The sequence below is a fragment of the Brienomyrus brachyistius genome, unplaced genomic scaffold, assembly GCF_023856365.1.
Source record: "Brienomyrus brachyistius isolate T26 unplaced genomic scaffold, BBRACH_0.4 scaffold38, whole genome shotgun sequence".
NCBI classification, from domain to species: Eukaryota; Metazoa; Chordata; class Actinopteri; order Osteoglossiformes; family Mormyridae; genus Brienomyrus; species Brienomyrus brachyistius.
The window spans coordinates 1,895,623-1,923,066 of record NW_026042313.1 but is presented as its reverse complement, the minus strand read 5'-3'; the positions used below and the strand labels follow the sequence as shown (position 1 = coordinate 1,923,066).

Sequence of the window (27,444 nt, the reverse complement as noted above, 5' to 3'; positions counted from 1 at the left end):
TTAGGGTTAGAATTAGGGTTGAGGTTTAGGGTTAGAGTCCTTCCCTTGGGAGTCTAGGGTTAAGGGTTAGGGGCTGTAGTCTAGAGTCAGGGTTAGGGTTAGGGACTACCATGGAGAGTCAGGGGTTGGGGGTTAGGGACTACAGTAGAGAGTCAGGGGTTGGGGTTAGGGTTAGGGACTACAGTAGAGAGTCAGGAGTTGGGGGTTAGGGACTACCGTAGAGAGTCAGGGGTTGGGGGTTAGGGACTACCGTAGAGAGTCAGGGGTTGGGGGTTAGGGACTACCGTAGAGAGTCAGGGGTTGGGGGTTAGGGACTACAGTGGAGAGTCAGGGGTTGGGGGTTAGGGACTACAGTAGAGAGTCTAGGGTTAGGGATTACAGTCCAGAGTCAAGATTTGGGGGTTAGGGATTCCCTTTTGATGTCCGGGGTGAAGGGTTAAGGTTAGGGTTAGGGTTAAGTATTAGGAACAGAAAAATAAAAAAAAAAATAAAAAAAAGGAAAATAATAAAAAAAAAATTTTGCAATGGAACCGCAGCTCCAGGGTTTTTGGAGAAACTGAAAGTCAATGGCCACCAACTGGTTTTAAAATTGCCTTTATTTCCCTATCCTGTTCCTGACGTCCCTTGGAAGCACAACAAGGCGTAATATGTACTGCTAGACCTCTAAAAATAATTCTCCTAAATGTGTATGAATTCTAGATACCCCCATAAGGATTCTTTCAATGTTGTACCCCTGGCCGTTGTAGAGCCCCTAGGAATGCTTCTAATGAAGCCAACGTGTCCAAGTTAGTCTATATACAATTCTGTTATTTGCACTTCTAAGAGAAAAAGACAAAAAAATACATTCTTCTGGTTAGTAGTAATTTCATTGTTAATTTATTTCTCCAACCTGGAGTAAAGTGCTATTTTAGGTGCCCCAAAACGACCCATGGGTAACTAATTAACTGACAAATTTTTCCCTTCTATTTCCCCTCCCCTTATCCTGCCTTCCTTACTTTTGATTGAGTCCTGCCGGGACCCATGTCTTAAGTCTGGAGATCCACCCATATTCTCTCCTCCTCCTCTGTGCCCGTGACCAGTTGATATTAGCCTCTAAACCGGAGCACTTGATGTTTTGCAGTCCCTGCTGTTGAAAATGCTGCACTAAAGCTGTCGGTCTTGTATTGTGGGAGATTGTATACAAGTATTGTTTTAAACGTGTAGCCAGACTGTATTGTGTTTCCCCAATATATTTCCTATGGCAATGGCGACATTGGATAATGTAGATGACATTTTGAGTACCTAACGAGATGTTATCCTGTACAGGTATTGTCCCTGATCCTGCCGATATGATCTTGATTGGTTTAAAATAGGATGCCAGACCCGCATCGTTAGTTGTTGTGAGTGAACTAAATCTAGCACGGACTAGTAAGTTTTTAAGGTTTTTATTTTTCCTGTAAGCTGATATGATTTTGTAGTCCCGTAGTTGCGGGACAGTCTGTTGAATCTTCGGAAAACCTTTTTTGAGGTTGCTATTTAGTGCGGTAGCCTTGTAGGAGTATCTGGTGATTAATGGAATGATTTGTGAATTTATGGGGGATTTTTTGTTACCTATTGTCCTTAGTGTGTCTGTTTTGATGCCCCTCAGAAACCGTTTTGTGTACTTTCTGTGTCTGAGAGCTGTGAATAAGATGGTGGTGGCTACTTCAAAATCCTGTTTATCTGTGCACAAGCGGTGAAATCTAATAAGCTGAGATTTGATTATTCCTGCAAAGGTATGTTTTGGATGGTAACTGGTCTTGTAAAGTAGGCTGTGTGTGTCCGTGTCTTTGAAATAGACCTTAGTTTTAAGAAACCTATTGCCCTTTACAGACGGACTGAAGAAAACGGTAGTATCTAGAAAGTCTAAGCTTTGGGGATTGGTTTTATATTTAACTGTAATGTTGGGATGGTGTTTGTTCATTATATTTATGAAAGTTTCAAACAGTGGTTTTCCATGTTGCCATAAACCAAAAATGTCGTCCAGATATCTGAAATATAAGCTGGGGAGATGTTCACATTTTTGAAGCAATGTATCTTCCCAGGAAGCCATATAAATGTTGGCATATGCTGGGGAAAACTTTTTCCCCATTGCTGTTCCTGTTATTTGAAGGTAGGTTTGATTATCAAAATCGAAGTCGTTCCTGGTTAAATTGAGTTCTAATAATTGTAGAATGTATTTGTCTGGCCTGTTTGAATCTGGGTATTTGAGGAAGGCTGTCTTAACTGCTTCCAACCCTAAATTGGTGGATATATTGGTATATAAGCTGTTGATATCAATTGTAAATAAAAATGCATCAGTCTGAAACTGAAGGCCCTGTATTTTATTGATAAAATCGTATGTGTCCTTTAGATAGCTATTGTGTCGTTGTGAAATGGGGTTAAGGAAGTGATCGATATATAGTATGCGTTACTGCTGCAGTCTGAGACTATGGGTCTCCCCTTGGGGACCTCACCCGGGATTGTCCACAGGGCCTGGTCCATATGGATTTTAGGCAACAGGTAAAACCGTCTAGGACGGGGGATATCCGGGCCCATTAGGTAATGCTTTTGTTTTGCCGTGATGAACTTTTCCAAATACAAATTATTCAGAATTTCATTAACCATTTTAGATGTCTCCTCCTGTAATGAGTGAGTTAAAGAAATTTAATAATTAGTGTCCTGTAACTGTCTGAGTGCTTCCATTTTGTATTGTTGTCTATCCATTATTACAATCCCTGACCCCTTGTCTGCCGGTTTGATAATGATGTCTTTATTATTGCGCAATGTTTTAATGGCCCTTCTCTGTTCTATAGAAATGTTTGATTTTGGTTTGGGTTGATTTGGCATTGTTCTCACCATTTTATTGTTGAACTGAATTAAACGTTTTATATCTGGTGAATTTTGATTAATATTAGGTTCCCACGTAGAGTTGGTTGTAAATGGTGTTACTTGTTCTTTCTGTGTGTATTTAAAATAATCCATTATTTTTAATTTCCTATTGTAGTGGCAGACATCCCTCCGGAGTTCCTTATCATCAATCTCCGTTGGTGAGGGAACAAAGGTGAGTCCCTTTTGCAGGAGATCCCCTTCATCTATGGTAAGTTTGAATGTTTTAGATAGATTAAAGATGTTATTATATTGGTGTGTATCTGGGTTACACGTCTCCAGCCCTAGTAGTTTAACTGTTGACACCAATATTGAAAGATTTGAGAAGCTGTTTCCCTAGTCCAATGGATTTGATCCTTTGGGTCCACTTTAAACCGCAGTTTATTTAACTCTACTAGTGGTGCCCCATGTGAGTCTATATAATTATTGATTATTGTCAGATTGTTTTGTTGTACTCTGGGTAAAAGATCCGAGTACTGGATAATGGGAGTGTAAATCGAGGCATTAGGGAAAATGATTTTAGCTGTTTTCCATAAAGCCTGTAACTGTTTTATGGCGGCTTTATTGGGGTGTTGTTCTCTATTATTGAGCCCCACTGAGAGGACTACTTTTTGTGTCTGTGGCTGGGGGGACAATTTTTGTAAGATTGCAGTAATATGATAAAAGCTTGCGCCCGGATAGCTATCTACTTGTATCTGGGGATTGTCTATTTGAGGGATTCTACTGAGATTGGAGTCTCCTATAAAAATGATTGGTTTAAGGACCTTCAAAGACCACTTTTTTTATCCTCACTAGGTCCCGAAAATCCTCCTCTGATGTAACAGAGGAGGTAGGAGACTTTTGATTCTGGAATTGTAATGTTTTGTTTTTTGTCCCTGTTTCTAGTTTTATTTGGGAATGTTCAGTTAGGGATTCAACTGCGGGATGGTTTCCCTTCTGTTGCCCTATCATCATTTTATTCCCCTCCGTGTCAGTTTTTCCCAGTGAAGCTTTGGCCTCCGGGGTACAGGGACCTAAGAAGGAGATGCCATGAAGGTGATTCATTTGAATTACATTGTTATTAGCAGTTTATATTGGGCTGGAATTAAAACTGTGTTGTGTGGTGTACTTGGGCTTGTACTGTGATTTGTTTGGGGCGTTTAGGTTGGGGGGGGGGGGGGCTGTGGGGTTTTATGCTGTTTTTCTCCACAGTCTAACTGTTGTAAGGGGTCTATATCTGGGGGGGGTAGTAGTTATTTTTGTAGGGCCTGCATTATTTTCTCTGATGCTATTTAGGGACTCTACTTTCTCTGCCAGATGGGTCTTTATGGTCTGTTTAGTTATGTTTATGGTATTGGGCCTTAATTTCTGTTTGTATCTATTCTGTGCCCACTTGCTAGCTATTTCCCACTCCCTATCCCCCCATCTATCCACTTTTTCTAGCAATCCTTCCCTCCCCTGTGTATAATGCTCCTGTAGAATGTGCATATTGGTGTCCATCCAAGAGTATGTGTTGGCTGTTAACCTAGCTAATGTGGTAGTAACGGGCATAGCTGGTTTTATAAATTGGGTTAGTTTGATTACTTGTTTTAACATCCCTGCTGGGAAAGTATCTGTCCGCAATGTTTGTTCTACTGTTGTTAGATGGTGAATCATTTGTATTAATTTAAAATAAACCTTGGTTATATTTTTATCAAAAAAGGAAAGTGTAGTAACCTGAGGAGGGTTGGGATCCCTAATCTGGGCCTGTTCGAGGTCTGCCAAAACAGTGAATCTATTCTGTAAATAAGCCATTAGTAAATCCTACCAAATCAGCTTGGGGTGCCAAAAAAGAATCACATGCAGTTCCCCCCTTTTTTTAGGGTTAGGGTTTAGGGTTAGGTTTAGGGTTGGTTAGGGGTTAGGGGGTTAGGGTTTACGGTTAGGGGTTAGGGTTGGGGTGAGGGTTTAGGGTTGGGGTGAGGGTTTAGGGTTGGGTTTAGGTGTTGGGGTTGAGGTTTATGGTTGGGGTAAGGGTTTTTAGGTGTTAGGCTTGGGGTTTAGGTGTTAGGGTTGAGTTTAGGTGTTGGGGTTAGGGTTAAGCTTTAGGGTTGGGATCAGGGTTTAGGTGTAGGATTTTAGGGTTTGGGGTTTGGTGGGGGGGAGGGAAAAGAAAAACCGTGGTCACAGGCATGCCTGTGGCCAACGTTTGGCACGGGCCTACTTCGGGTCACCAAAACAATCCCCTCTCTGTCCTATTTCTCATTCAGTCCCCATGGCTGTGTAGACTCCAATTTGAGGATCCAGTCCCTCTCGATCCTTTTCCGGGTCCCATCTGTCCAGGTCCCCTTATGCTGAAGTCCCATCACCCTTAGTGCCTCCAAACCGTGCTTCAAGAAGTGCTGAACAACTAGAGTGTGAGTTTCCTTTCCATTTTTTATGTTATACCTGTGTTGGGTCATTCTGACTCTCAAGGTATTTTTCGTCTCCCCAACATATTGTATATTGCACCTAGTGCAATAGATTAAGTATATACAATTAGCAGTGTCCTGGGGTAAAGGTGGCCAAATTGTAAAAATTGCCCGGGACTTTGGGTTACAAATGTATCTTTTGGGGAGAAATTCTGGTATTGGTGTGGTTTTTGCCTTTCCATCCACCAGGGGGGGCAGTTTACTTTGGACTAGAAGGTCTTTTAAATTTTTATTTCGTCTATAAGCTGAGATTACCCTGCGTGTGTTCAGTACTGTGCCCTGTGAAATAAACTTATTATAATTGTCCTTCACCCTTCTATTTAAGGTCACACTAACACCAGAGAAGGTGGATACAAGGGGAATGACCCCATTATCTCCTGCAGGAGTCCGCTCGGACCCTCCTCCCCCCGTGAGGAATCCCTTTAGACAACCCCTCAGGAAGGACCGGGGATATCCCCGGTTCCTGAGTGCCCCAAACAGGGTTTTAGTTGCCTTCCAGAAGTCCCCCGGTTGGGAGCAGATCCGACGGAACCTGAGGAGCTGAGATTTTAAGATTCCTTGAAGGTGTGTCTTGGGTGATAGCTGGACTTATGTAGGAGAGCGTGCGTATCCGTATCTTTAAATTACACCCGGGTTTGCAGTTTTTGGGTGTTGATAAAGTCACTCCCCTTATAAGTGACTGTATCTAAAAAGTTCACTTCAGAGTTGTGTAGGGTGTACTTTATGTGAATGGATGCATGAAAGTGATGAAGATGATCAGCAAATTCCCTGAACTCCATTTCTGTACCCGACCAGATACCCCAGATGTCATCCAAAAATCTATAATAATGGAGTGGTTGAATAGGCCAGGCCGCTAGGGCCCCCTCCTCCCATTTGGCCATAAATATGTTTGCATACGATGGGGCAAACCTCTTCCCCATCGCAGTTCCCTTAATTTGTAAGAAATAAGAACAAAATCATTTTTGGTAAGATTAATCTCCAATAGATCTATCAGGTGTTTATCTGGCCTCTTTGGGTCTGGGTGTCTAGCAAACCATTCCTTAACCGCTGCTAGGCCTGCTGGCGTGTCAATATTGGTATATAAGCTGTCTATATCGATGGTGAATAGCAGGCAGTCGGTAGGTAGCTGGAGATTCCTGATTTTCTCAAGGAAATCATATGTGTCCTTGATATAGCTGGGGTGTTTGGTGCTGATTGGGTTCAAAAAGTATTCAATGTATTCTGCTGTGGCATAAGTGTCGCTGCCACAGTCAGATACAATAGGGCGGCCTGGAGGCATTAAAAAAGGGAGACTCCATGATTTTGGATCTTTATGGATCTTCGGCAGGAGGTAAAACAATCGGGAACGTGGCTCATCGGGTGGTGACAGGTAAGAAATTTGCTTTCTATTTAAAAAACCTTCATCCTGTAATTTCTGGAGAATTCTTTTAACCTCTAGAATAGTATTTTGTCCAAGAGGTTCCTCCAGTCTCATAATATTGTGTCTGATTTAATTGGTGGTAGGCCTCATTAATATATGTTACCCTATCCATTATAACAACCGCCCCTCCCTTATCCGCAGGTTTAATAATTATATCCCTGTTATGCCGAAGTTGGTCCAGGGCCTTCCTTTCCCTGGGATTCAAATTGGATGGGTGTATGTCATCCCAAGGTAAGTGACGGACCGCATAATTATCGGCCCTGATTATTTTTCTGATCATTTCAGGTACCTGGGATAAACTTGGTATCCAAGTGGATTTTAGCACGAATGGAGGAGGCTCCCGCTGTTTCCTCCGTTCAAAGAAGGCCATCAGCAATAGCCTCCTGTGGTAATGTTGGAGATCTAAGGTAAGTTGTTTTTTGTGGTATTATAAATTTTTGGAGTCGGTATAAATGATAAGCCCTTGTTCAATAATCGTAGATGATCCTTTGTGGGGGTGAAGTTTTTGGCTAAATTAACTACTCCAGCCCCACTCTGCAATCCCAGGTTCGGGTTTGAAGGGCTTAAAAGTTTAGGTAAGTGCACCAGTGTTGAAGGATCGCCCTGGCGCACGTGGGTGTCCAGTGGACAAAGTCCTTTGTCACCTGGAATTGTTTCTCCGGTAGTACAGGTAAGCGTTGGCAGTTTTTCCTAATATGGGTATTCAGGTCAGACAAAATGGACTGTTCACATGGTTTCAGGGATTTAGAAAAGTTCACCAGGGGAATATAAATAGCTGCCCCCGGGAACCTTTCCCTAGTTGCCCTCACTGCCCTCTGAAGCTGCTTGACCGCAGTTTCTTTATGTTTTTGGGTCCTGTGATTGATGCCAAATGATAGGATGACCCCCTCCACCACTGTTTGTACATTGGCTTTGGATATGAAGGCCTCCGCGTGCCTGAATGTGGCCCCTGGGTAACTGTCAATCTGTAGGTGTTCCGGATCAAATTCTGGTATTCTCCCCAGATTGGAATCCCCCAGGATACACCACTTCTTCCTCACACTAAGACCCCATTCTCACATCTTTCTGTTGGTGTTGATGTGTCTTGTGGGTCTGAACTTTTTAATTTGGCCCATCGGGTCAGGTAATGGGCTGAGCTGTGGAGGGGGCAGAGGACTATTCTGCTGATCCTCCTCAGAGAGGCACAACAGTGCGTCCACTGGGGACTGCATGACCCCTAGTAAATTCTCTCATTAGGCTGGGATTCAGTGGATTCCGCATGTACCAGTACCAAGCGCTGGTCAAATGCTAATCCCTGTGGTTCACGAATCGGTAGTGGAGTGTTCAGTTTATTACTCTCCCCCGTGTCATCACCAGATACTATCTCCGAAAGGTCCGGAAAATCCTGTAAATGGACAACAGCCGGGCTCTGTACTATGGGTTTCAACCCCTCAACCGTATTGCTAGCCTTCCTACGGGGTCGTGGTATAGGTGATGGGATGGGCCGCTGCGGCGTGGCCCAGTGTGATGAGGGGGAAGCGCCTTCCTGAAGGAGGGACGGGGACACAGCGCCACCAGATGACCCACATTCCCGTGGGGTCCCAGCCACCGGTTCGCCCTCCCCGTCAGGTATGTCCCCCATAGTCATCAGAAGAGCCATGACCTTTTTTAAGGGCCACTCCTTTCTAGTCTCAGGGGGCAGTGGCAAAGGTAAGGGGTCCAGCTGTTGTGGTATGGTTGGCTCTGATAAAGGGGGAATACTCTCATGAGTAAGAGGCGGGAATCCCGCCCCATCAGATAATCCACAATCCTGTGGAGTCCCAGGTATTGGCTCCCTCCCCCTACCAGGTGCAACCTCCAGAGCCGCTAAAAAGGCCCTGACCTTCTCTATGGGACCCTCCATGTGTCTTTTTTTGTATTTATTCTGGTACCACTTTATTGCTATCTTGGAGGCCGCTTCCCAATCAGCAATAATCAATCCCACTAATTCCTCCCTTTCCCGTTCAATACACAGCTCATAATGGTCCTGCAAGATCAGTCTGGCAGTGTATGACCAGTTTCTGGCATTGCCCTCCAAGAGAGTCCTGGTCTGTGACATCGTCTTGGCAGGCTTTAACACCCCAGTGAGGAATTGTGTGAGCCGGGAGAAGGTAGGTGGTTCAGCATCTGTAACAGTAGAGATCTTGAAGTGATGGTGTGATCTCAGTAATTCATATATTTTTTTCACCAGAATACTGAACTTTTTATAATTGTTATCCTGTTTGTTAGGTTGTAGCCCATTGCCCTTAGGTCCTTTATAAGGTCTGCCTTTATAAGGTCCCATCAAGGCATTGTTCCCAGGAGCAGAGCGTGCAACCCGGGAAGGAGGAGCTGTTAATTGCTGCTCTCCTCCCTGTTGGGCTGGCCTGGAACGTCGCCGTCCCCGGTTCCAGAAATTACCTAGTGGTCTAGGTTGTGGTTGAGTTTGGGTGTTTGTCTGGGGTCTGTATCTCCCAGAATTAACCCTTTTAGGCCCCATACTGGATTGTTGGGGTCCATGTGTCATTGGTCTAAAACCAGAATCAGATTTATTCTGGGGGTGCCCTGTAGAGCGCCCCCTGTTGTTCCAAAAATTGCCTATTGGTTTAGGATTATGGTAGTTTTGAGAGTTGTTCCGGGGTCTATACCTCTCAGAAACAACCTCCCTACGTCCCACACTATATGCCCGAGGCCTACGCCTCTCGGGTCTAGGATGAGTATTAAACAGTCTATATATGAACTATATATCTAATAAGTATGAATTATTTCAGGCAAGTCAGTTGCGCAACGTTTCGGTTTTATAACAGAACCTTCATCAGGCATTGACCTGCCCTAAGAAACTAAAATAAAATATTCTAATCAATATCCTAAATATAAAGTAAGGAATTGAAATAAAGAAGGGGGAATAAAAGAAAAATGGGCTGTATAATCTAAATAAATATTAAAATGAGCAAGCTATCAAAAGCAGTAAACTTCACTAAGCTGCTCAGAGGTGTCTCAGTTAGAGAGTGAGTGCTCCCTCTGAGCTGCTGCTTTTATATGAGCTTTGAAGCCCCGCCCCCTTTTTTCCTTTTTCAACTGAATTTTTGAAAAATGCAAGTCTATTTGTCACGGGTCGTGGTGCGCGAGCGCGGCGGAGAGCGGCGATTGTGCGGAAGGAGGAAGCAGGCAGGCAGGCTACGGGACGAACGGGGTTTAATCGGGAATACGGGGATCTCACGCAAACGAACATCGATGAACATCAATGACGGACACAGGACTCGGGTAAGACACGGACTGAAATACACAGGACTGATTGAAAATAATCAGACACAGCTGGGTACAATCCGGGAAACACACGTGGGTAGGCAGGGGGCGTGGCACACAGGAGGAGCCGACGAGCAGGGCATGACAGAACCCCCCCCCAAAGGCGCGCTTCACCGGGCGCGCCAGGGAGGAGGCGACAGACGGGACACGGGAACCGGGACCTGGAGCAAAAAAAACAGAACCTTCAACAAGAGACGGGAAACAGGACCGAGGCACAAAACAGGGCAAGCGACAGGATGTGCGACAGGAGCTGACAAAGGGACGGGAAGGCAGAGAGACAAATCAGGAAGGGAGAAACAGAGGGAACAAGCGGAACAAAAGGAGCGGGAGTGACGGGAGGGAACGACGGGAAACCAGGAACAGAGCGGGGCAGAACAAAGGGACCAGGGACAGAGGACGGCGGGACAAAGGCAGGAGGAGGAACAAAGACAGGCGGGACAGAGACAGGAAAGAAGGGAGAGAAGGCGGGGGAACAAAGGGGAGCTCGTGGGAGCCCCAGCGGGCGACGGGAGGCAGCCGGAGGGGCCGCAGGCGGCCGGGAGGCCGGAGCCGGAGGGGACCACGGAGGGGCAGAGGAGACAGGGCGAGGGACCCGCGGAGGGGCCAGGGAGGGAGCAGGAGGGAGCACCAGGGAAGGGGACGAGGGAGCTGGAAGGGGCCAGGGCGAAGGCCCGGAGGAGGGGGGAGCCGCAGCAGGCGGCGACGTCCGGTGGAGGGCTGGAGGTAGGGGCCCCGCAGGCAACCGAGGAGCCGCCGTCGGGGAACCCCCAGGCGACCGACCAGGCACCGGAGGGGGGAGCGAGTCAGGGCGACGAGGCACCGGAGAGGGACCCGCAGGCGACAGCCGACCCGGAGGGCCAGGACCCGCAGGCGCCAACTGAGCCCCAGCGCAGGCGAGGCAGGGCGAGCCAGGGGGCAGGGCGGGCGGGACTCCAGCCCTGCGTCTGTGTCCCCTCCCTTTACGGGACACAGACATGACCCCAGGTCGGGGTCGAGTTCGCCGGGGGCGAGGGAGAAACTGTCACAGGGGGAGAAGGAACAGGAGCGCGGTCAGGACTTGGAGCGCGGTCAGGACTTGGAGCGCGGTCAGGACTTGGAGCGCGGTCAGGACTTGGAGCGCGGTCAGGAACAGGAGGTGGCTGCAGTGGGGGCGCCTGCCCGGGAGCTGCAGGGTGCTGCAGTGGGGGCGCCTGCCCGGGAGCTGCAGGGTGCTGCAGTGGGGGCGCCTGCCCGGGAGCTGCAGGTGGCTGCAGTGGGGGCGCCTGCCCGGGAGCTGCAGGTGGCTGCAGAGGGGGCGCCGGCCCGGGAGCTGCAGCAGGCAGCGAAGGCGGCTGCGCAGGCGGCGGCGGCGGCAGCGGCGAAGGCGGCTGCGCAGGCGGCGGCAGCGGCGATGGCGGCTGCACGGGAGCGGGGTCCGCCGGCAATGGCGGCTGCACGGGAGCGGGGTCCGCAGCCCTCTGGAGCTGGAGGAGCTGCCGAACCCCCTCTGCCATTTTCTCCAGATCCCCCCGGTCGGAGGCGGGAGTAAACGCGGCAAAGTCCTTCTGGAGCCGCGTTATAATGTCCTCTGCCTCCGGACTCACTGGAGTGCCCAGTCCCTCCCAGATCCTCCAGAATAGCCCCTGGAGGGCGAAGAACTGGGAGATGCAGTCGGCCGTCTTCCCTGGGTGAGGCGCGGACGGCGCCTCCGGGGTGGCTGCTGCAGGGGGGATGAGCAGTGGGTCCGGGTATTCGAAGGACCCCTCCTTGCTCTTCTGGCGCCTGGTGGCAGCGGGAGGTGGCGCGATGTCTGCAAACACAGACGGCGAAAACACCGGCTCCCGCTCCAGGTAAGGGAAGAGGAAGGGCTCTTCCTCCTCGTCCTCACTCGAGAGACACAGCTGGGTACAATCCGGGAAACACACGTGGGTAGGCAGGGGGCGTGGCACACAGGAGGAGCCGACGAGCAGGGCATGACACTATTTAGGTTGTTTTTTAATTTAAATAAACTGAATAATAATTATTTATTAACAAGCAATAATACACATTAAGAGTCAAGAAACGTTTTTATTATAATTTTTATTTTTAAGTTTTTATGATTTTTTGTTCAGGCAAAACAGTAACAAAATTTAAATACATTCTAATAAACAGTTTTCTAGAATTAAAAATTATCTTTTTATATATAACTTCTTCCCAGAAACGTATTTATTTAAAAAATATATAAACTATTTACAATTATTCCTTATACAAAGCTTTATTTGTGTTAACATTGTCCTTATCCAATATTTTGTACATATTTGAATTATACTCAGGAGTTTGACCCCTTTACAATGTCCATCCTATATTTTTTTGTAAGCATTGAGATCCTTATGATCCTTCTCAGGTCGAAACCCCTTCATTGAGGTCCGGGATGTGAACCCATAATATATCGGTTCATGGCCGTTGGGTTCCAAATCCTTATTAACTGTTTTCCTTTTCTGTTTTACAGGTGTTGATGTTCGGATAAGTCTCCCTGGGTTCAATCACTCTTTCCCATTCTTAGGGTCGCGAACCCATGATGATCTGATTCTCCATTTTTTGTTGTTTCTAGGTGCGGATGCCCTGAATGGTGGAGTAACAGGAACAGATGAGGTAAGGTGACACCGGGTGGCTCTGGCTGGATTAGGTTTAGGGTTGGGGTGAGGGTTTAGGGTTGGGGTGAGGGTTTAGGGTTGGGGTTTATGGTTGGGGTAAGGGTTTTTAGGTGTTAGGCTTGGGGTTTAGGTGTTAGGGTTAGGGTGGGGTTTTAGGGTTCGGGTTTAGGTGTTAGGGTTGGGATTAGGGTTTAGGGTCTAGGGTTGGGGTGAGGGTTTAGGGTTGGGGTAAGGGTTTAGGGTTAGGGGTTAGGGTTGGGTTAGGGTTAGAGGGTTAGGGGTTAGGTTTTGGGTTAGGGTTTAGCGTTAGGGTTAGGGTTTAGGGGTTAGGTTAGGGGGTTAGGGTTAGGGAAATATAATGATTGTTGCGTTTCAAGATTACCTAGTACATGTTAAATCAGTTTACATTGCATAGGCACTCTGAATCAGTCGTCTCAATTTTCATCCTTGCTGTTTAAATCAGTTAAATTTCTCACAATCCCATCCGTATCTTGAATGAATACAGTATGCTTTGTCTTTGACGCATATTATTTTTTTAATTGAGCAGTGGAATCCCATGAGGCAGGACTAATTAAGAAAAACTATGTTACATTTTTTTAAAGCTTTAGCATTAGGCAGAGCTCATTTGGTCTTGCTAATCAGTGTATTAGTACATTTTTCAACACAGGGGAAACTTAAATTCGCAAGCAGCTGTTCAACATGTAACCCATTGTTAATTGTGGCTTTGAGATGATTACAACTAGATATAGCGGGGGAGGGGTGATTCGGTGGTCCATGGAATACATTGTTGTTGACAGAATCTAGTTATGAATTTAGTTTTTGGTTGAATTTCTAAATTTGTTGTTTAAACCCAGAAATTCAGTGGTAAGTTATACTTTTAACAGCAAATTGCAAAGCTTGCTGTTTGATTCCTATGACTAGGGCTGTCGCAACCATGTTGCATTATAATAGCGATTATATGGAGCTTGTGCAATAATCACCTGGACTTTAGATGACGGGTGAAACGTTTGTCCGGATGCCGTCCTTTTGGTACTTTACGGACATTTACTTACGCGCCCAATTTGGTAAGCATATTACTAGTGTGCCTAAGATATTAACGAGAAGCGTATTGTGACATCCAAAAGCAAGTAGTTTGTATAAATTCAGAGTATCCTTATGCTTATTAAATTCAGTTACTGGAGCCACATGCTATTGTTCTAGAAAGTCATGGAAGCAATAAGCACTGGAGTGGCACTGAACGTCTTTTGTAAGAGGAGAGATTGTGGACAAACAAGGTAAAAAGATGGTGGTGTGGCGGTACTTTTTGCAGTTTAAAATCAGACACGTTTATTAAACATAATAATATGGCAAATGTATACAGATCACTAACTTTTGGGCATCACAATATGCATCTCGTTAATATTTTAGGGACACCACTAATCTGCTTACCAAACTGCGGGTGTAAGTAAATGTCCGTATAGTACCAGAACGGTGGCGTCTGGGCAAACGTTTCACCTGTCATCTAATACCCTGGTGATGATTGCACATGCACTATATAATCACAATTACATTGGGACATGATCGTGGTGTGATCTTGACAGCCTTACCTATGATAGTGAAAATGTTTTAGCAACATATCGATTATTATCGATATAATATTATATATTATTATTATTATTATATCGATATATTATCTGTGTTCTGCACCCCCCCCTCCCCCCACGTACTGAACAGATGTTATCAGCAATATTTCAAAATAGTGCTACTGTATTGCATAGTAATGTTACTTAAATATATAAAGTTATATGATGTCTGGATACTATGGCGATAATGCCTAACCTCGGCATAGCTGACTGTTCTGGTTCATGCGATGTGACACGTTCATGTGCACTGTCATGCCCGGCTCGTCCGCTCCTCGTGTGTGCCACGCCCCCTGCCTTCCCACGTGTATTTCCCTGATTGTACCCCGCTGTATCTGATTACTTTGATTAGTCTTGTCTGGTTTTAAGTCCTGGTCTTACCTGTTAGCGGTGTCCGTCATTGATGTCCGTCAGCGTGTGATGTCTCCCGAGTCCTTGTGGTCCTAATAAATCCCCGTTTGCCCTAAGTCTGCCTGCTTGCTTGCCTCTCCGCTCATCACCTTACCCGTGCGCCTCTACCGCCGACGTATCGCGTCACATGCACAACATGCAGTATCAATATTAATATTGCACATTGACAAAGTCCTAGTGCAATTGGCAGTCTGGAAATCTCACCATTTATTATTACAACTACACAGAACTTTGAAACTGCCACACTGACGGTCTGTATGTTTTTTTCTGGCCATAGATGATGAAGTTCCTGCAGACATGGTTGCTGAAGAATCTGGTCCTGGAGCTCAAAATAGTCCCTATCAACTACGAAGAAAGTCCCTGTTGTCCAAGCGGACTGCTTGCCCAGGAAAGAGCCCCATGGAGGTTGGTTGTTATCTGCCTTTGCTTCTGTTGACCTGCTGTTTTATTGTATTTGTATAGGTCAGCAATGTACAGTTACTGTCCCCACTGATTCCCAGTTCTTCTTCAGTTATGGTAGGATGTGATCATCTCCCTTCACCACTGCTTCTCTTTGCAGGGAGCCTCTACTTCAGCCACAGAAACCTTTGGGCCTCGAGCCAAGAGGCCCCGGATCTCAGGGAAATCTCTGGATCTGCCAGGTTAGTGCCGGCTAATGAGTGGTCCTTGGTTTCTGGGCTGGTGGTAAAATTGATTTAATAAAAATGTCTGGTCTGTTCCCCATCAGCTGCTCCAGCTGAGCAGTACCTCCAGGAGAAGCTGCCCGATGAGGTGGTCCTGAAGATCTTCTCCTACCTGTTGGAGCAGGACCTCTGTCAGGCAGCACGTGTGTGCAAGCGCTTCAGTGAACTGGCCAATGACCCCATCCTCTGGTGAGCCAGCCTCATGCTACCTTCCACCCCAGTCGTGGATTTTGAGGGCCATGGATAATTTGCTACATTAAATTGTCTTTGTTTCTTTAGCTGTTGTTAATGTATATATGTAGTGAATTGTATATAGAGAGCTTTTTGTGTGACCTTGAGTGGAGTTCATCTGATCCATATGTTCTGTCTCCATTTCATAGGAAGAGACTTTACATGGAGGTATTTGAGTACACACGCCCCATGATGCACCCTGAGCCTGGAAAGTTCTACCAGATCAATCCTGAGGAGTATGAGCAGTCAAACCCCTGGAAAGAGAGCTTTCAGCAGCCGGTGTGTGTCTCCTGTGTGCAAGCTCATGTACCTTTCCCTGTAGCAGTTTTATCTGATTAATTTGTCTGAGTACCCTCGGTGTCGTTACATATAATCTGTCCACCCAGGTGCTGCATTACCTTACACTCTGAGGGTGTTTCTTCTTAACTTGTTTGCAGTGCAAGGGAGCTCATGTGAAGCCTGGCTTTGCTGAGCATTTCTACAGCAACCCTGCCAGGTACAAAGGACGGGAGAACATGTTGGTAAGACTATATCTCCATCACAGAATCTTGTTTTCTTCATTATTTATTGAGCAAATCTCATGATTTTATTGAATTTTCCCATTATTGTCATGGTCTCTTAGACAAATCTTTTCTCAAAAGCCCGTATTTTGATAGATCCTGAATTGGTCTCTCTGGAAACACATAACCGTTGATGAAAATTATAGTTAATCTGGTTATGGAAAGTAGTGCTACTCATTGGTATATGGGAAAATATGAACTTTCTACATTTTTAAAGGCTCTCTTCCTCTCCACACTCCATTATGCTGATGCTAATGTCCCTTCAGTACTACGACACCATCGAAGATGCTCTTGGTGGCGTACAGGAAGCTCGTTTTGAGGGGCTTATATTTGTCCACTCTGGGATTTACAATGACGAGTGGATCTACATCGAGTCACCCATTACCATGATTGGCGCTGGTATGTTAACTTGTGGAGTTTCTGCTGAGTGGTTAAGGTTGTGTGTTTGCTGGTATAGCTTGTTTTTCATGTATGATGAAAGATGAAACTGTATAAAGAATATATTTCAAATCTGCTCTTTGTAGGCTAGATTGTGTTATGCTCACGTAAAATATCTTTCCCCTCACTCTTTTTGTGACCCAAAGAATTTCTGCCCTTTTTATTACAAACCCTTTAGCACCTGGGAAGGTAGCGGATAAGGTGATTATTGAGAACACCCGGGACTCCACATTCGTATTCATGGAAGGATCTGAGGATGCCTATGTGGGCTACATGACTATTAGGGTGGGTGCCTGTTGTCCTGTTCAGACTCATTTCATCTTCCATCTTCTCTTTAGTACAGATATTATGTCCCTGTTTAGGATTTAGAACTTTATTTGTAGTATGCACCTTTAATTAAAAATAAATAAATAATACTGGAAGTTTGTTGGTCTGTATTTGTGTTTGTTTCCGATAGTTCAACCCTGATGACAAGTCTGCCCAACACCACAATGTCCACCACTGTTTAGAGATCACTGTAAACTGCAGCCCGATTATAGATTACTGTGTCATACGGAGCACATGTACAGGTATGGCAGTCTATACATCCATCTGACTCATTTTTCTTTTTTTTAAAAGTTAATTACAGATTTCCCATAAGCATAATAGTTCAGATGTTTCAGCTAATGTTCTCTGTTCTCTTTCAACAGTGGGTTCCGCAGTATGTGTAAGTGGTCAGGGCGCCTGTCCCACTATCAAGCACTGCAACATCAGCGACTGTGAGAACGTGGGACTTTACATCACAGACTATGCACAGGCATGACATACTTCGCCTCAAAGAGACACGGCGTGCACATTGTACTTGGTTGTCATATAGCACATGCTTTTAATCAAAGTCCAGTTAAGGACCTTACTTAAGCGCCCAATGCTAAAATCACTCTGGTGACCCTTGGTTTTCAGCCGGTGACCTTCCAGTCACAGACACAAACACTTCCTGAGCTTCCACAGACTGAGCAACACACTTCCCCAGGGAGGGGAACATGCACAGAAATTTGGCTGTGCCAAATTACAACCTGTACGATGAATCTCTCAAAACTTGGCAGTAACATTGCTGTAATGCTGTAATGCTTTGGGAGTAACATTGATGTAGTCTTTGATTCTATCATTTCCTGTCAATGCTGAGAATGCCAGTGGACATAAGTGACTGTTACTACATAAAAAGCAATAATACAGTAATAAAAGCTGTATAACATTTAGTTAATGAAGATGTTTTTATATTCTGGGTCTGAGTGGCTACTTGGGGTACGCAATAATGTTCTGGTGATTGGACTGTTCCCAAGCACAAGGCAGAAAGTATAGGAGTAAAGAGAACATGAGTACTGTGTTGTATGTGGTAGTGTAGCCAACCAAGTGTAATGCAGAAGTAACTTAACAATGGCAACATAGTAAAACGATGAGAGGCAGAAGGTGTACCACAAAAATTAAACCAGAAATGGAACCGCTAGTTTTGGTGATCACCTGTGATTAGTGCTTCAGAAATGTAATAATCTGAAAATTATTCCTTAAATCAGGAGTTCTGTATTTGGCTCTGTTGTTGTTTTGGCTATAAATGTTTGGTGAAGGTAAATAATTAGCATTTTATAAAAAGAAATTAGGATCATTTTGAAAAAGCAGATCTGCAAGGTGAATTTGTACAAGTGTATTTAAGGCTTTATAGGTGATAAATAGTATATTACATTGCACTTCGGATTCAGGTGTCAGGCAAAGCGTGTGCCCACCTTGAGCTATCCCTTATAATAGTATCCCCACATCTTTGAGTCATCTAAGGTAACAATGAATAAGTAACTTTCTTTCTTTGTCTTTCTTTCAATTTCTTTTCCAACTGAATCTGCCTTATAAAAATAAGCCACCATTGGCTAATAATGATTGGAGAACAGTTACACAGTGCATCTTTATGCCCTGCAGGAAATTAGTGCTATGAAGTTGCATGTCTCTGTTCCTAATCAGTGCCCCCCCCCCCCCACCACATCTGTTTCCAGGGTGTATATGAGGACAATGAGATCTCCAACAATGCTCTGGCAGGCATCTTGGTGAAAAACCATGGCAACCCCATCATCCGACGAAACCACATTCATCATGGAAGGGATGTTGGAGTGTTCACCTTCGACCATGGCATGGTAAATGCACTGGCTTTGTTGCATTTGTTTTCTGTCACATTGTGGTTACAGGATTTTTAATATTAGACAGAACAACATTCTTGAGTCTACCAGGATTAGAATTGCGGATGCCTGCTGTGGGGAATGCTGGTATCTTCTACAATTAACTTCTTAATAGCTTTTGAATAAGTAAATTTTCTTGAGAGAGTTTGGTGGCTAAGCAGGTGTCTGTTGCCACAGCTTCAGAGCTGGGGGTTTGAATCTCACCCCCATTCTTGTTGGAGTTTGCATGTTATGCACAATTCTTTGGGGTGCTCCTGTTTCATCCCATAATCTTAGGGTACTTTTTGTGATTGCTAAACATCAAGCTTTCAAAACCAAGGGTCTCTATCTAGTGTATACAGTCAAGCTGCTTGATGTGGGAAAATAACATGAGCTATGCCTGTTTAGATAAATCTCTCTAAACCTAAAAGTCAGGTGTTTATACTTTTACCTGGTTCATAGGATTTTTGCTTGACACTGTTGTACATTTTGGTGTGTGCTGTGTGTTCTCTGCAGGGCTACTTCGAGAGCTGCAACATCCACCGGAATCGTATCGCTGGCTTTGAGGTGAAGGCTTACGCAAACCCCACAGTGGTGCGCTGTGAGATCCACCATGGACAGACAGGGGGCATCTATGTGCATGAAAAGGGTCGTGGCCAGTTCATCGACAATAAGATCTATGCGAATAACTTTGCTGGAGTCTGGATCACATCTAACAGTGACCCCACTATCAGGTTAGCATCTTTATTTATACATCCGTTTATTGGGATTCCTCTATCCAGTCTTTTCTTCATTTTATCGCATGAATGGTACTTCTATCCTAACTGTTTTGAACTGATTTGGTTGTTTTGTCTGGACTACTCCAATGGAAGCCTGGTACCATAAACATGAAAACACCTACAATACACTTTGGTATTGATATATGTGTCTCATGCAGTTGTTCTCTGTCTTGTGCATTCAGGGGAAATGCCATCTACAATGGCAACCAAGGTGGTGTTTACATATTTGGAGATGGGCGGGGCCTCATCGAAGGGAACGACATCCACGGCAACGCCTTGGCAGGGATCCAGATCCGGACCAACAGCTGCCCTATCGTTCGACAGAACAAAATCCATGATGGGCAGCATGGAGGCATCTATGTAGTATGGAAATTTCCCCATTCCCATGTGTATCCTTAGTCACACATGCAACTCTTAGGGCTGCTTTGTACTTCATGCTCCCCCCTGGGACAGTCACCATCGTGAAATTTTAGTTGACGATTGTCATAAAAATAATTGCGATTTAATGATTTGTTTTTTCTGTTTATTTTATAACACTATCAGCCTAGAGTTAGCCTAATAATAGTTGAATATTGCATATACACCTTGCAAAGAAATAAAAAATGCATTTGCCTTTTAAGCTTTAAACAAAAATTGTAGAGACCTGATGTAACATTAACAAATAAGTTAAATAAGAAAGGAAAAAAAAATTTTAATGTTAAATGCCTGGCAATAGACAGTTGCTATTATCTCTTCCTGATCCCAAACCACCTGCCCAATTTTACTTCACACGTCTGCCCTGCCCTATTTGCTCATCCTGCCATTTTATGGCAAATCATCCATCCATCCATCCATCCATCCATCCATCCATTTTCCAAACCGCTTATCCTACTGGGTCGCGGGGGTCCGGAGCCTATCCCGGAAGCAATGGGCATGAGGCAGGGAACAACCCAGGATGGGGGGCCAGCCCATCACAGGGCACACTCACACACCATTCACTCACACATACACACCTACGGGCAATTTGGCAACTTCAATTAGCCTCAGCATGTTTTTGGACTGTGAGGGGGAAACCGGAGTACCCTGAGGAAACCCCACGACGACATGGAGAGAACATGCAAACTCCACATACATGTAACCCTGGCGGAGACTTGAACCCGGGTCCCAGAGGTGTGAGGCAAAAGTACTAACCACTGCACCACCATGCCGCCCCCATGGCAAATCGTATCGTTTACATTTACAGCAAACTTAGCTGAATTACTTATTGGAATTAAGGTAGTCTGGGGTAAATGTAAGTGAATGAAAATAAAATTAATTTAAACTATGCAGTACCTTATATCAGACAAGTTATCTGGTTAAGCAAGAAAGCCGGCTTTGTGAAACATGCTACAGACTATCGGCGCTAATGATTCCGTTGACTTAAATAAAATGGATTTTTTATTTTTTTTTGGTTAAGTGTTCACTCCGGTTGTCTATTTCCAGTTTTTTTTGGTCAGTACTATTATCTAAATATCCAATATCTGAAATGTTAGTTCATATTTTCATCAGTTAAAATTTCTGCTATCCAGTGACACAGAATTTTGGTATACAGATAGCTTTAGTTCACTCTAAACTGAAATATCAAGTTTGGTGTATTTTGTGTTAGTTTCAGCCATATTTATATCCACGGATGCACATAACTGATACACGAGTATGCATTCTTTAAATGCGCATTCATTAAATGCATTCATGCTCTCATGACAAGAAATGACTGCATGTGCACTGTGAGTTAACCTTTATACTTCTAAAGAAGCACAGATTAGCCACATAAAGGTTAAAATGCATGGTAATTTCTTGTCTTTACAACACAAATGCACATAAAATATATACGCATTTGCACTGCTGCAACATGAAATTTCCATGTTTATCGCTTTACAGTGAATGCTAACTTGCATACCAGTTATGTGCGCCTGCTTATATCACTCCAAAGCAGTGGGATCATAAATGAATAGAAAAATAATACACATTTCTTTAGTTATTTGTCCTGTAGCCATAATATGCTGACTCTGCTGCAGCATAATAGTGGCAGCCGTCAGGGACATAAACAGTCATCTCTCCATAATGAGACGCATAAACACGTACTCGGGCACATGTGAAAGTGCTATGCAGAACTTGTATTAAACAGACAGAGAACACAAAGAATCCAAAATTGGAATATCTGCCTGATATTCTGGGCTGGTGAAGATCACTCACGAGCAAGCAGCCCATAAAATGAACCTGAAGTGGTGAAAAGAAACTCTAACGGGATCAGGCTGGGTCATGAAAATGTTGTGAAACTAAGTGTACAAATGGGGCACCGCATTTGCTGAGAAGCCTAATGCTGCACATGCGCACATGTGCGAGGTACTAATAGGGCAGGTGGTATGGATTGGTTCAGAAACACAATGAGATGATGTCATTAAACAAAAGCCAGCCAAGCATTACCTGGTAGAAAACAACATGGAAATAGTGATAGGTGAAGGAGACAGAACAGTCATATTTCTATTTTTATATGAGTGGAGACGATTCTACTGATTATTTGAGCTGACCACAATTATATTTTGCATAATGTCAATTAGGTGATTATGTAATAATTGTGACAGGCCGACTCGCAACCCTTATGCCTATGTGTGTTGTCACTACGTCAGCGGTGCAGCTGCTCATACTTGAATGCGTAGTTCACGGTTGTGGCATGAATGTTGTACACTCACTGCGTCCACAGCGAGTTGCTGACTCTGTAATACTGCTGCAGCATTCTCCATAGAAAGCAGAAGAAACTTAAACTGCCAGTACATTTTGAAGCTGCTGTTCAGCTTACACAGTAGTGCTTGGAATACTTTTTTTTTTTCCTTTTGCCTCCGAAAATATTGCATTTTTAATATCTTCTGGCCACTCAAAAAAAATAGATCAGTTGCTACTTTAATACTAACTGTACCATATATAAACAGTTCAGTAACATAAGTTGACCATACTGCCCCCAAGATTTTTGGTGGTACTGCGTTTCACATACGCATATTAATTTCTACGTGTAGCTGCACAAACAACATGTGGAATTAACACATGGTGCCATGATGTGCAAGTGAATGCTGTGTGAGCTCTGAGTGTGAACGCTCTCTGAATGAGTATGTAAATACAGTGATGTCAGGGAGGGACCTCTTGTTTCTGTTTAACGCAGCTAAAAATAAATGATTGTTCGAGTGAGAACCCTGCCAGTCAGAAGAGGAGATTCTGACTGTACCATGTGGTGTGGCTTCTACCTTGCAGCACGAAAAGGGTCAGGGTGTAATCGAGGAGAATGAAGTGTACAGTAACACCCTGGCGGGTGTGTGGGTGACCACCGGAAGCACACCGGTTCTGCGGCGGAACCGGATACACAGCGGAAAGCAGGTAATGGCTGAAAGTGCTCATTCTGGCTCAGGGTTAGCAGTTCAGTTGGATGTAAGTGGGTGGGACCTGCTACTTTTTTATTAATCTCTTGTTTATGTTGCATTGTTTTATTTACTAAATTATAAATTATTGTAACATTCATTTTATCCCAGCTCTCCATTGGCAGGAGAGCATCTTATTGTATATTTTATATTTTACAGGTTGGAGTATATTTTTATGACAATGGACATGGTGTTCTAGAAGACAATGACATCTACAATCACATGTACTCTGGTGTTCAGATCAGGTCAGCTTCCTATGCCACTGGAGGTTTTTATATAATTTGTGTGCTTCGTAAACTCCGCATTTTGGTAGCAACATTCCCGCAGACTGGGGAGTGGCCGGATCTCTGTAGGTGGGTATACCTACTTTTGGTCTGGTCAGACTGATGGCTGCCATACTCGGGGAGTAGCCATTGCTGTAGCAGATCGGCTCCTCCTGATGGTGTCTGATGTCACTCCTTTCAATGAGTGTATTATGAGACTCCGGCTAAGGCACTCCTTGGGTGTCTTGTCTGTTGTTTCAGTATATGCTCTGATCACATTAAGTGATGTCTCATTGAGGGAGACATTTTACTCGCAACTTCACTTAGTGGTTGAAGAGTGCCCACGAGGTGACACTCTGGTTATGGGTAACATCTTCAAAGTGACCACTGGCACTGACAGGGCTGGCTCTCAGGACTGTTTCAGTCCCCATGGGTCTGGAGACCAGGGTGAGAGTGGCTCCATGTTCCTTGACTTTGCGAAAGGTCGGGGCTGCCCGTCGCTGCATCCTGGTTCCATTGCCCTGAGCCGCATCATTGGACTTGGTACTCCAATGCTGGTGGTGCAGCGAAGGAGATCGATCACATCCTCACTGGCAGACATTGGAAGCTCCTTCAGAACTGCAGGGTCTACAGAAATGCCTAGTTTGTGAATTCTGACCACAGACTTGTTGCTACTCTGAAGATTCAGCTTAAATCCACTACACTACCACCTACTAGGAGAGTAGGTGTGAGGCTGGACAGTTTTTTCAAGTGATTTTAGAGATGAAAGGTAAATTTGAGATTGGAAGAAAATTTATGTTGTAAGAGTCCAGGTTTCTTTCTTTCTATGATGGCTGTTTCGAGAGATAAAGGAATGAGACCAGAAATAGGGAAGGAATGCATGATGTTAGTTACCAGAGAGGAAAGAGAGGGCAAACAGGATTTAACTATATAAGTAGGAAATGAGTCCAACTGACAGGTAGAGGGCATTGATTTTCTAGAAATACCAGATATTTCCTCCAGATGGGAGTTTAAATCTAGAAAGAAAAGAAGAGGAGGGACTATAAGATGTTCCATGTACAGTTTCATACAGAGGTCATCTGCTGGTGGATATTTCCAACAGTAGCATTTTGAGTTTCTAGCTGTTTTGACTGTGCATTTTCCTCCACAGATAACAAGATAATGAACAACCAAGATGCCATTGAAAAAGCTGTCTCTAGGGGGCAGTGCCTGTATAAGATTTCCAGTTACACCAGCTACCCGATGCACGATTTTTATAGGTAAATGCCCCCAACCCCCAACAGCATACATTTTTATCTGATGAGCATATCAACCAATCAAAACCTCCATTTCATCTCTTGTAGGTGTCACACATGTAATACCACAGACCGTAATTCCATCTGCCTGAACTGCATCAAGAAGTGCCATCAAGGACATGATGTTGAGTTCAATCGGCACGACAGGTTAGTGCAGCTGCACTAAATAGAATTATACAAACAACGGACTTGTACGCAACTGTTAATTACACAAGGAAACAAGTATTTAGGCTATATCACGATAGAATACTCAAACTGATGATATGTTCATAATCATGAAAATGACATTTTGTCAGTTTGTATTGCTCATGCCTAGTAGTTCTTTGTAATAAACAGTCAATAGGTTATATTTGAACTGTGCAAGAATTTAACTGCATTGTGACTTTTAATAGTTCCATTCAGGGATATTAATAACTTTCTCTTCACTATAGGTTTTTCTGTGACTGTGGAGCAGGGACATTGTCAAACCCATGCACACTTGCTGGAGAGCCCACACATGACACAGACACTCTGTATGACTCTGCCCCTCCTATAGAGTCCAATACATTGCAGCACAACTGAGCTTGACCTCAGCTGTTACCTTTTAAAGGGCCGTGGACTAAACGCACCAAATGGATGCTTTGATCAGTCTGGACCCAAAAAGACTCCATGTTTAATGTATGATGATGGAGAAAGATATGCACACTAGAAATAAAATCTTTAAAAACATACTAAAAAACTGAAAAGCAAAAGCTGACCCAGCTTCTAATGGAGAAGTTTATATATTTAAAGAAAACCTTTAAAAGGCTTTCCTGTGTCTGTGGATGTAAAACTTTTTTTTTCTGTTAATGCAAACGTTTTGAAGAAAAGAAGAAATGAACGTCGAAGAGAAGCAATATGTTGACTCAGGATTATGGAGAGTAAGGGGGCGTGACTTCAGCTGTACTGCCTCTGCAACATCTGAGATGCTGCTGTAGGAGGAGCTTAGCTGCAGTCTGGTACCCAGAAACACAAGGAGCCATAGTCCCTCTCACTGAAGAGGGATGTCATCCTGTTCAGTAGGCTGGGCGCTGCCCATACAGCCACCTTGGCAACTGTTTCTAGACAGCAGTGGTGCTGGTAAATGTTTGGTGAAGGAACAAAAGGTGATCTAGCACTTCAGCTTTTTTTAATGCCATTCTGATTGTCACATGATTTTAATGCTTTCCCACATAGTTTTGTATTTTCAAGCATAAATCTTACTGTACTTGAATGTCTTATTATTATTATTATTATTTTGATAACACTCCCTTTGCTTACTGTATACCTTGTCAAGCCCCGGTATCTAAGTTCTTTCTGTGAAAGAGAAATCAATGGATTACACAGATTTGATTTAGGAACGCTAAATTTACTCCAGCAATGTTAATATATTAAAAGTAATGTTTTTTTTCCTTTTCTTTAATTGCAAAAGCAAAAGGAATGTTTTGAGTAGTGTGCATTCTTGAACTGTGTTACCTTTTGCTAAGGTATAAACAATTTTGTTGATACACTTAAATGTGGTTAAGGCGGCTTGAAATGACTGTTGGGGTAACCCTGTTATGTCTCCCATTGGTGCTCAGGCACACTAGGGACTTAGGGCTTGTAATGCACAAAAAGTCACGTCAGGTGGTTAAAACGTTTCACATGGGTAATGGTGGGTGAAGTGTGCTAAATGTTAATCTCTGTGGATATCTGGCCATTTCTGGAAGTTTTAGTTGAAATGATCTACAGGAATACATGTCTCAAAACATTTATTTTAACCCCTGGGGCTCAAGCAAGGCACAGCATATGAGTACTTTCTGGCAAAGCATCACGAGAGAGTGTTTATAGTGATGTCTCGTGTGAGTGGCAATCGCGTGTGACTGTGACTTTTCCCCCTTTTTCCTCGATAAGAAACGAGACATTGCTGGAGATGAACCCTATAGCCCCCCGCTGTATTAAAGCTGATGTGCTTGTCTATACAGCACTCAACTGTTTCATGGCTTATTTTTTTCTTTTTTTGAGGGATTTTATTTGTTTTTCATTGTGTATTGGTGACTGTGGGTTCTCATACAGCTTGGATTGTATGCATGTACCATACCATCTCAATTTAATATATTGTGAAGTATTCAACAACCATTATGTAGATGCTAGTATGAATTAAAAGGGTATAATTTCCTACAAAAAAAGGAAACTTGTCATTTTTGTTAAATTTAGATCATGAATCCAATTGCTCTAGTAAATGTGTTTTGCTTCTCAGGGATACAGAATGTTGAAAAACTGTCACGTCAAAATTTCAATTTTTCAGCAACCTAAGTGTCCCCATATGCAAACTTAGCGAAACGGGCACCCAAATCACAAAAATGCATGTTTTGCGTTGTGGAGATGCAAAATGTTGAAAAGCTTCATACTTAGCAATGTATCAAAAAATTGACTTCCTGGCAGCCCAAGCACCAGGTTGGGGAGCATTCCCTGATGCAGCATGTTGCCGCACCTACCACACGGTGACACTAAGTCAAATCAGCAGTACCCAAGGATTCTCCAAAGAGAGACAGTACCAGAGTCCAAACTTCATCTCCGCTTAACTGGATAGCATCCATGTCTCGCAGCCATACAGCAAGGCAGGGAGACTTGAACCTTCCTCTTTCAGATATCAGGAATACCACACACCTCGTTCCAGCAACCTCATGAACTCCTGTGCTCTCCCAAACGGTCTGCTGACTTCATAGGTAGTCACCAGAGGCATAAACACTGCTGCTGAGATAAATTAATCTCTCTACAAGGTTAACCTTCTCCCTATAGACAGTCACACTACAGAAGGCTGTGCCTAAGAAGTCATTAAATGCCTGGATCTTGGTCTTTATCTAGACACTCAGACTCTTCACAGTCTCTCGAGAGCCCTGATCAGAGCCTCCATTGGCTCCGCTCAGATCACAG

The 27,444-nt window shown here is 44.1% G+C and overlaps 1 protein-coding gene across 1 annotated transcript; it reads left to right on the top strand.

Annotated features, from left to right (window-relative positions):
* Positions 1–7,122: 7,122 nt before the first annotated feature.
* On the top strand, positions 7,123–25,731 carry LOC125722371 (F-box only protein 11-like). The gene is made up of 18 exons (XM_048998525.1): positions 7,123–7,142; positions 14,958–15,085; positions 15,240–15,321; positions 15,408–15,552; positions 15,744–15,873; positions 16,032–16,115; positions 16,421–16,553; positions 16,771–16,877; positions 17,050–17,161; positions 17,282–17,388; positions 18,611–18,748; positions 19,286–19,503; positions 19,731–19,911; positions 22,810–22,932; positions 23,133–23,218; positions 24,387–24,495; positions 24,580–24,678; positions 24,963–25,731. Exons 2-16 carry the CDS (start codon positions 14,978–14,980, stop codon positions 24,388–24,390), a joined length of 1,758 nt encoding a protein of 585 aa, XP_048854482.1. The 5' UTR covers positions 7,123–7,142; positions 14,958–14,977; the 3' UTR covers positions 24,391–24,495; positions 24,580–24,678; positions 24,963–25,731.
* The last annotated feature ends 1,713 nt before the right edge of the window (positions 25,732–27,444 follow it).

Bases quoted from the DNA above. Each gene is read 5' to 3' on its own strand.
- LOC125722371 (XM_048998525.1), top strand. From the start codon at position 14,978: ATGGTTGCTGAAGAATCTGGTCCTGGAGCTCAAAATAGTCCCTATCAA. The intron at 15,086-15,239 runs GTTGGTTGTTAT...TTCTCTTTGCAG, and splicing joins CAGGAAAGAGCCCCATGGAG to GGAGCCTCTACTTCAGCCAC. The intron at 18,749-19,285 runs GTAAATGCACTG...TGTTCTCTGCAG, and splicing joins TCACCTTCGACCATGGCATG to GGCTACTTCGAGAGCTGCAA.